Source organism: Sinocyclocheilus rhinocerous, unplaced genomic scaffold, assembly GCF_001515625.1.
Source record: "Sinocyclocheilus rhinocerous isolate Xijiao unplaced genomic scaffold, SAMN03320098_v1.1 scaffold1344, whole genome shotgun sequence".
Classification (NCBI taxonomy): Eukaryota; Metazoa; Chordata; class Actinopteri; order Cypriniformes; family Cyprinidae; genus Sinocyclocheilus; species Sinocyclocheilus rhinocerous.
Window position 1 is genome coordinate 47,219 of NW_015643187.1, and position 10,153 is coordinate 57,371.

Sequence of the window (10,153 nt, forward strand, 5' to 3'; positions counted from 1 at the left end):
GAGCCAGCGCCCAGGAGGATGCAACACTTCTAGTAGAGTGAGCTCGCATCCTGAACGGGCAGGGCACACACTGTGCCTGATAAGCCAGGGTGATGGCATCCACTATCCAGTGGGCCATCCTCTGTTTAGAGACGGCATTCCCCTTCTGCCGGCCTCCATGACAGACAAACCTGGGAGTCAGCCGACCCAAACTCTAGGCACGATTCGTCGAACGAAAATGCGTGCAGGTCCCCTACTCTCTTGATTGAGGCCAATGCAAGCAGCAGCAAAGTTTTCATTGACAGAAACTTTAGCTCGACTGTCTGCAAAGGCTCAAATGGGCCCTGCTGTAGTGCTCTGAGCACTAGAGTCAGGTCCCAAGAGGGTATAGAGGGGGGCCGTGGAGGATTTAGCCTTCTCACCCCCCTAAGGAACTTGATGATCAGGTAATGCTTCCCTAGCGACTTCCCTTCTACGGGGTCGTGGTTAGCAGCAATCACAGCGACATAGACTTTAAGGGTGGAGGGAGACAGCCTTCGCTCCAACCCTTGCTGCAAGAAGGACAATACGACTCTGACCGGGCATCTTCGGGGGTCTTCTCGGTGAGAAGAGCACACTCGACGAACAGGTTGCACTTCAAGGCGTAAGCGTGTCTCGAAGACGGTGCTCTGGCCGAAGTGATGGTGTCAACTACCTCTTGGGGTAGGTCACCTAGAACCGCTTGCCACCAGGTACTTGCCCTGCGACCAGCTCCACGGCGCTGCTTTGCTGGAGGCTGCTGCGTAAGCTGCGCGGGAGCGGGAGGTGGTGGCAGGGGGCCGCCCTCAGCGACGAGCAGGCTGAGGCACTGCCGCCGCCGGCCGGGTGGAGGCAGCAGCTGCACGCAGGATGTGCCTGATGGCCTCAGTCTGCTTCTGGGCAGCGGATACCACTGAACGAGATACCTGATGGCCTCAGTCTGCTTTTGGGCAGTGGAGAACTGCTGGGCGAAGTTCTCCACCGCGTCGCCAAAAAGGCCGGTCTGGGACACGGGGGCATTTAGGAACCGAGACTTGTCGGTCTCCCTCATGTGGCACTACTGGACCACCATAGTGGACATCGCACGGCCCAGAGACCGTGCAGTGACCTTCGTTGCTCGTAGCGCGAGGTCAGTAGCGGTACGGAGTTCTTTGAGAACTTCTGGGTCGTGACCACCCTCGTGCAGGTCCTACAGTGCCTTGGCCTGATGAACCTGCAACAACACCATGGCGTGTAGGGCAGAGGCAGCTTCTCCGCAGGCCACATAAGCACTGCAGGTCAGGCCCGACGAGTACCTACATGCCAGGGAGGGGAGCGACGGCTTGCCCCGCCAAGTGGCAGCGGTATTTGGACACAATTGCATTGCAACCGACTGCTCCACCGGAGGGACTTCCGTATACCCCGCGCTGCTCCGCCATCAAGGGTGGTGAGGGAGGATGAACCACTGGGGCGGTTTCTGGCAGTGAAAGGTGCCGTCCACGACCCAGTGAGCTCATCATGCACCTCCGGGAAGAAAGGCACTGGGTGCGGTTGGGCAGCGAGGGAGAACGGAGGGACCCGGCCCGGGCGTCTCACTGCCGGTCCGAAGCGGGGTCAGCGTGTGTGCAACACTCACCTGCGTTCGGGCAGAGGGTATGTGAGTAGTATTTTTGACCGCACTCTGGAACCGCCCACAGATGCTCACTGGCGAGAGAGGAGGGTGAGTGTGATCCGAGACTGGCCCGTCCACAGCTCCCTGTCCCCTCTGGGGACCCAGAGATAGAGGAAATTGCTCTTTTGTCGAGTTTTTGGGTAGACGCGGTGGAGGTTTCCACTCGAGCCTGACGCTCTCGGCGGCCCGGTAAAGCATAGCCATCATTTCCGGATCTGAATCTGCGTCATCCTCTCCAGAAAAGTCTGGCTCACCCTCCGATGCAGCAATCGACATCCAAACGTCGAGGGGAGTACCGAAAGATACAATTGGTACCCCCCGGGAGGGTCCAGCCTGTTCTCTCGGCGGCTCCACTGGCTGCGAAGTGTTCCTCTTGCTCTTGCGCTTGCCGCCAGGTTTGGCGGGGGCCTGGATGGCGGGGCGGCTGCCCTGCGACCGGCTCCACGGCGCTGCTTTGCTGGAGGCTGCTGCGTAAGCTGCGCGGGAGCGGGAGGGGGTGGCAGGGGGCCGCCCTCAGCGACGAGCAGGCTGAGGCACTGCCGCCGCCGGCCGGGTGGAGGCAGCAGCTGCACGCAGGATGTGCCTGATGGCCTCAGTCTGCTTTTGGGCAGCGGATTTCCGGATCCAAATCCGGCACCGCTGGGCGATCTTCCTCTCCAGAAAAGTCTGGCTCACACTATCCGATCGTTGGGGGGAGTACCGAAAAATACAAGTGGTACCCCCTGGGAGGGTCCATCCTGTTCTCTTGACGGCTCCACTGGCTGCGAAGTGCCGGCGGAAGGAGGAGCCCTCGGAGGTTGGTTCCTCGGAGGGGAATTCCTCACCGTCACCGTAAGACCAGTCCAGACGCTGCCAGAGGTAGCGCCCCCCCCGGCTGCCGCCAGGGGGAACCCTAGATCTGGGCAGCGGCACGGGCACCCCCGCCCCTTTGCAGGAAACGAAGTCTGGTCTGCAACTCCGAGACGGTCATTTTCCCGCAATGGGAGCATGACTTGTCCACGAAAGCCACCTCAGCATGCTTAATGCCCAGACACGAGAGGCAGCGATCGTGACCATCACCCGGCGCCAGGTAATGACCGCATCCAGAAACGCATGGATGGAAGGGCATCTTTAAAAAGACGTTCCACCTTTTAGAACTGCTCTTTTAGTGTGCTGAAGCGCACAGGGGAGATGGCCGCCTGCAACACAAACGGGGTAGTGCAGCCTAAGGTGTGCAACCCACTCGACACAGGAAGAACCACCGCCGCTGAAGCACCGTACCACCAGCACGAGAGCTTCCTAAGAGCGTGATTGTACTCGAACTCGTAGTTTCACTGAAGCAGAAGATCAGGAGCAGAACGATGAGACCGCTCGGCTCCGAAGCGAAAAGCTGAATATGCGCTGCACCAGCTGCCTCCTTATACTCACACTGTGATCAGCGACAGCTGGATGCAATAATCGCATGCCAATGTGCATTGGCTTGTTTAGTTTACACTCGAAGTGGATTGGTCTCTCTAAACGAGATCCCAATTCGTCGGTCATCCGACGTGACGTCGAGAGTGACCGACTGAAAGGGAACTTGTATGGTATAATACAAATCTATTTGAATGCAAAATGCCACAATTGACAAATCAGAATGAAGTACTGCAGGAAGCTATAAGATATTTCAGTCATAGTACAGTCATAAAAAGGACTGTTGCAGTGTTTTACATAATGTTAAGTGCCGTGTCCAGCTCCATGACACAAACAAACCCTAACCTAATGGTGCACATACACATCTGTTGGACATGTGTGAGCGTCTGTGTGTGTACAGGTTTTTACACAACATCACAGGAGCATTTTAAAGAGTAATGGTGTTTTAAACTGTCTTTCTGCGCTTTATGATTGAGTGATGTACTGTAGAGCGGGGTCAAGATAGAGGGAGAGGAGAGGAAGTGGAGATGGGAGGGGAGAGATAAGAAGCAGGAAAGGAAGTGAGAGGGAGAAGGGAGGAAAAGAGGAAAAAGATAAAGAGATGGAGAAAATAGCAGGAGGTGGAGGAGCTGGTGCAGCTATTCTTTCCAGCGCTCGGAGATAAGCCCTGTTTACAGCAGCTTCATGGGAATATGGCCCAAGAATTATATGATTCATGTGTCATTTTAAACTAGTTTGACTTTCTTTAATAAAATCACATGCTAACAGGTTTTCGCACGATCTACACACAACATTTATTGTGACCATGGATGTTAAACCCCCAAAATGAAAAACACCATAAATGTGACTCATGTATTCGGTCCTCTGAAGTCATATGGCAGCTTTGCATGAGAAAAAAAAATCCAAAATGTAAGTATATTATAGAGGGATTATATTCCCCCTAAGTAAACTGGTAAATAATTGTTGCGACCGATCAAGTCAATGATTTGAATTCAAGAACCAGATCAATGAATCGTTATTTTCAGTCAACCAGTTAATTCAGTTTAGAAAACAGACTTCACATCAGTTCACATCGATTCAGTTAAAATTACATCGGTTCAAATCTCTGTAGTTAACTTATATCAGTTAAGTCAACTTCTAAGTTGTTCAAATTAGTTCAGATCAGCCCATTTCAAATCACCTCAGTTTGGATCACCGCAGGTCACTTTAATTCAGATCACCTCAGTATAAATCAAATCAGTTCAGATCACCTTATAAATCACCTCAGTTAGATATTAGTTAGATATTAATTCAAATCAACTCAGTTCAGATCATGTCAGCTTGGTTCACTTCAGTTAAAATAACATCAGTTCAGAACTGATAATTTCAGGTTAGTTCAGATGAACTCAGTTTGGATCATTTCATTTCTGATCACTACAGTTTAGATCATTTAAGTTCAGAACTGTTCAGATCACATAAGCTCAGTTCAAAACACATCAGTTTGGATCAGTTCAGTTCAAATTAATTCAGATCACCCTAGTTTAGATCAATTCAGATCACTTCAAGTCTGATCAGCTCAGTTTAGATCACTTAACTTTGGATCAGTTCAGATCACTTCAGTTCATCAGTTTATTTCAAATAAGTTCAGATCAGCTTCAGATCTGTTCACATCAGCTTAATCAAGTCAACTCAGTTCAGTTAACTTAAGCCTAGATCACTTCATATCAGATCAGTTAAGTTGAGTTCACTTCAGTTTGCACAGCTTTTACTATATATAACAGAAAGTCAGGAGTAAAAGCAGCAGGAGTAATGACATCTAGAGTATTCATACTGGTTGTTTATTTGTGACGACAAATAAAACTACCAGTGTGAGCAGCCCAGATACTGATATCTCATCAGCGATGAATCATACACAAATTAGAGGATCGTTCTCAAATGTTAAAACTCTGTTGCACTGTTTCTCTCTTTTAGACCCATACAGGAGAGAAGGAGAAGATCTGTCCGTACTGCGGCCAGAAGTTTGCCAGTAATGGCACATTGAGAGTGCACATCCGCAGCCACACGGGTCAGTACCTCCTCATCCAAACGTACACTGTTTGCTCAACTTTCATCTTTTTATCTGAGCTTGTCTAACTTCAGAGGTTGGCTAAAACTCAGTGAACTAAACAATACTTTAGATGCTTATTTTCATGGCATAACAACAGATGGTGAGTTCAAGAAAAAAAAAATGCATTTGGAAAATATATAGTATGCCACCCACAACAGTAGATGCATTGCATTTGGCCTGTCTCTCTGTCTCTGTCTTTCTGTTTTTGAACATCTCAGCGTGGACATGGTGACAGAGAGCATGTTCATTAAAGAGCCTTTATAGTGGAGAGCTCAACATTCCAGTGTGCTGCCATAACAACAGACTACCACACACACACACACACACACACATATATAAGGATTGTTTTCTAACCCCTACCCCACACATCCATACACACAGTTCAACAAGGCCAACACATGCCCAGTGGAGTAAAAACACTGTATGTGTGTGCTGGAATGCAATAGACATGGTGAGAGTGAGTGATGCGCCTGAAAGAAACACTCTTTGTAGGCATCCAGCATTGTGACCTCTGACCTCTGCTGCCTGTAAATCTGACTGCACGTTCTTTTAACTGCACTAGTATTATTTCCTTTTCTTTTTTTAAAGAGACACATGCTGAAAAACATCAGTGTTGTTAAATATCTTTGTTTACCTGGTCTTGATAAGACCATTTTAATATTATTTTAATATTTCCCGGCATTTTAATATATTAAATATTTTGTGGAGATTTTACTTTAACTTTTTCAACACTTAAGGTGCTTTTCCTACTGATGTATCAGAAATGCTACTATAACACTCTCAATACTTGCATATGAAAATGTCAACATGATTGAGTTACTTAGTTGTTATGTCACTGGCAGCTTCATCATGATTATATCATGGTCATTCAGTATTTCGCCCAGCACATTAGTAATTAGCAATTAATAAGTAATTAACAAGTATACATTTTATCAGTCTGTATTTACAGCAATTTCACTGTCCACTCGGTTCAAATGTGGATGGACAGCTACACATAAATGTGTGTGTGCACACACTGCCAGAGCTGTGTGAGGTCACTACCATGCTGCTTTTGTGGGGGTGGGTAGGGGTGATAAATGAAATTATTATTATTATTTTTTATTTTTTTTTTGTCAACTCACTTGTTTCATTTCTATAAGTTTTTAACATTCTAAAAGCTACTACAAAAAGCATTTAACATTCTAAAAGCTACTAGTAGCTACTACATTCTAAAAGATACTACAAGCTAGTCAGTGTATTCAGTATGAATTGTAAGTTGCTGTGTGTTGACATAAAAAGTATATTTACTTTTGGTACTTATGTAAAAGTACAGAAGTACTTGCTTTTAAAAGTACTTGAGTAAAAACCTGTCTTTACAACTTTCACTTGTAATGGAGTAATTTTTTCCAGCAGTATCTGTACTTTCACTCAAGTAATGGAGTTGTGTACTTTGTCCGCCTCTGTTGGTAAGCAAGGTCAATTTTTGTGTAGTTTTAAACGTGTGTTGAAAAACCAAAACCACTGAAGAAATCAGCTATAGATCTAGCAGCAAAACAGATTTCGGTTTCAGTTGTGTCTTCCTCTGTCCTTCCCCCACCTCACCTCTGCTCGACGGGGTTAAAACCCTGTGCTGACAGCCTCTCCGCTGGTTCAAAGGGTTAATCTCAAGATTGTTTGTTTGGTTTACCTGCTTGATTAGAAGCTTGATTCAGAGACTTCTGCCAAAGTTAAACTCAACCCAGTACTTCCTAAATACCTAATTAAAACATCTAAACCTAATCATAAACCCAACCATCTATTTCTCAGATCCACACTTAAGCTCAACTAAACACAAAATGTCCATTCCACCAGCACATTAACATCCAAAAAACTGTGCTTTTTAACTCTTTTTAATTTCTGTGGTGACAGAGTGGCCTTTTCAGGCACCGCTGAATGTGCTATACGTGTGATCAAGGCTGTTTATTTGGTAATGCCGGGTTTGGACGTGACGGCACAGAACAGCTCACGCCACATCTGGCTGATGGAGAATAATGCAAATCCACCCTTACTGAACTCAGCGTGTTGATGATGTCATCCTCAGGCGCCACATTGGATTCCGCTTGTTAGCCAGTGCAGTATACAAAAACTGCCTTTAAAAACATAATGCCTCACCTCATTTCCATTTTATAATGCCACAAGTGTACCTCTTAACAGCTCAATGAATGATTTTATTCTTTTCAGCTATAAGTACAATAAAAGACATCCATGTGACTCATAACCATAGACTGTATAAAACATGGACGTAGTGTCCGTGACGTCACCCGTAAGTTTCTGAAGAGCGTTTTTGAAGCTCAAAGTGGGCGGAGCTGGCCGTCGCCATCTTGGCAGTGCGTCACCGCGCGTCACTCCCGGATAATCAGAAATGGGCTGGTTGCTGAAACCACGCCCACCTAGCTCGACGGTGGTGACAGCAGTGGCAATCCAATCACTTCCGTGTTGATTTCACGAGAGAGACCGGAAGGTTGCTGCTTGCTCATAACCTATATTCAAAGTCTTCTGAAGACTTTTCTGAAAAAACTGGTAACCTGCAATTGTTATAATGCGCATTTATTCCCCCCAGACATGAAAATCCACTTAAATGTTAAATGTGTTCAAAGAAAATAAGTGTACAAAAGTTAAGAGTTCAAGTTTATTGTAAAGAAAATGTACTGTAATAAAAATATATAAAATAAATATTGTATAAAATATTTTGGAATCTAGAATTGCTAAAAAAGTTTGAAGCAATATGTCTAAATTATGTTTCAAATTTGAACAAAAATTGAGGTTCCTGTGAGATTTTTAGGCGCTATACCAAAAATAGCCACTGGTTGACACCCATACTCCAATGATTTTTTATGTATTTATATATTGCTGTCACAATATTACTTTTATCACAAAATAGTCATCAAATATGGAACCTTGAGAACAAATGTTATGTGTTTTGTCATGTTTTGATTCTAAAACATTGTAGTAAATTGTGTAATATGACAGCTACACATAAATGTGTGTGTGCACACACTGCCAGAGCTGTGTGAGGTCACTACCATGCTGCTTTTGTGGGGGTGGGTAGGGGTGATAAATGAAATTATTATTATTATTTTTTATTTTTTTTTTGTCAACTCACTTGTTTCATTTCTATAAGTTTTTAACATTCTAAAAGCTACTACAAAAAGCATTTAACATTCTAAAAGCTACTAGTAGCTACTACATTCTAAAAGATACTACAAGCTAGTCAGTGTGTGTAGTATGAATTGTAAGTTGCTGTGTACGGATGAGTTATAAAAAAATGCACCCCCCTCAGTTGTCATGAAGGGCAAAATTAGCTATATAGACCAAAACCACTTTTTGTACCAGGCTGTAAACATTTTTTTTCTGATGTAAAGTTGGGCATTTTAACATGGGAGGTCTACGGGACTGACTCCCTTTTGGAGCCAGCCTCTAGCGGGCAGTCGATGAATTGCAGTTTTAATCACTTCCGTGTTGATTTCACGAGAGAGACCGGAAGGTTGCTGCTTGCTCATAACCTATATTCGAAGTCTTCTGAAGACTTTTCTGAAAAAACTGGTAACCTGCAATTGTTATAATGCGCATTTATTCCCCCCAGACATGAAAATCCACTTAAATGTTAAATGTGTTCAAAGAAAATAAGTGTACAAAAGTTAAGAGTTCAAGTTTATTGTAAAGAAAATGTACTGTAATAAAAATATATAAAATAAATATTGTATAAAATATTTTGGAATCTAGAATTGCTAAAAAAGTTTGAAGCAATATGTCTAAATTATGTTTCAAATTTGAACAAAAATTGAGGTTCCTGTGAGATTTTTAGGCGCTATACCAAAAATAGCCACTGGTTGACACCCATACTCCAATGATTTTTTATGTATTTATATATTGCTGTCACAATATTACTTTTATCACAAAATAGTCATCAAATATGGAACCTTGAGAACAAATGTTATGTGTTTTGTCATGTTTTGATTCTAAAACATTGTAGTAAATTGTGTAATATCACACTTGACACAATCCACTAGTGGTAGGGGCCCGATAAAAGGATTTAAAGTATAATTTCAATGGTAACGCAATGTCTGATTTCAAAAGTTTTCACATGATGAATTCTGTTTAAGCTATCTAATTTAGGATAATTACTAAAATATGTAATAGGGAAAAAAGCTGAAAGTTAACAGGTTAAAAGCCTATAGACACATCAAACTGACATCAAAGAGCAGCGACGAAAGCTAACTGTGGTGTTCACTTGCATCAGGGTCAAAAATGTTTGCTTAAAAACACTGCAAAGACTAAATAACTCTCCATACCAGCAGATGGCAGTAGTCTGTATTCAACATTCAAAAATAGAAACCAGAACTAGGACTGTCGATATGAAAAATGTGTGCCATTTTGACTCGACTAGTTGATTTCGTGCTTCCATTTTTTTTTTGTGCACTGGTTTGGTAAGCTGAACAGTCAATCAGAGCGATCTGTCTCAGAAAGCCGCCTACAGGGTCTGACTTGTGCCATTGGTGCAAAACACACACCAAAAATTAAGCCGACAGATGCTCAACGCCGACCCAACATTAGGCGACCTTCGGCTTGATGTGTCACGGCCATAAGATTGCCAAATACAGTACAGAACATCAAAGCGCATCGAGACTGGGCTGTTTTAAGACGGAATGGGTGTTTCTCTTTAAAGGTCGAACTAAAAACACTGTCCAAACAGATCCAAGGACTCCGGCGTGAATGGATGTTCTGTTTACATGCATGCATTAGTCTTGGTTTGAACGCTCTGCTGGGTTAGTGTGGTGCCATTGGCAGGAGGAATGCAGGAGGACCTAAAGGAAACTCTTATGGAATGTGAAGGGCTGAATGACATCATGTGAGGTGTCAAGGCCTGGAAGAAGCTAAAGTTGCCCTGGTTTTACATCTCATTTACGCAAAACTGAAAAGAGCCATTATACGGCCAAGATGTGTAATGTGTGTGTGCGTGTGTGTGTGTGTGTGTGTGTGTGTGTGTGTGTGTGTGTGTGTGTGTGGAA

At 44.4% G+C, this 10,153-nt stretch overlaps 1 protein-coding gene across 1 annotated transcript in view; it reads left to right on the plus strand.

Moving 5' to 3' along the window:
* LOC107757180 (PR domain zinc finger protein 5) overlaps positions 1 to 10,153 on the plus strand; it is an 87,497-nt gene that overhangs the window by 42,549 nt on the left and 34,795 nt on the right. Inside the window, exon 13 of the mRNA XM_016574595.1 lies at positions 4,991 to 5,084. Coding sequence (XP_016430081.1) covers positions 4,991 to 5,084 — 94 coding nt within the window. The remainder of the gene's footprint in view (positions 1 to 4,990; positions 5,085 to 10,153) is intronic.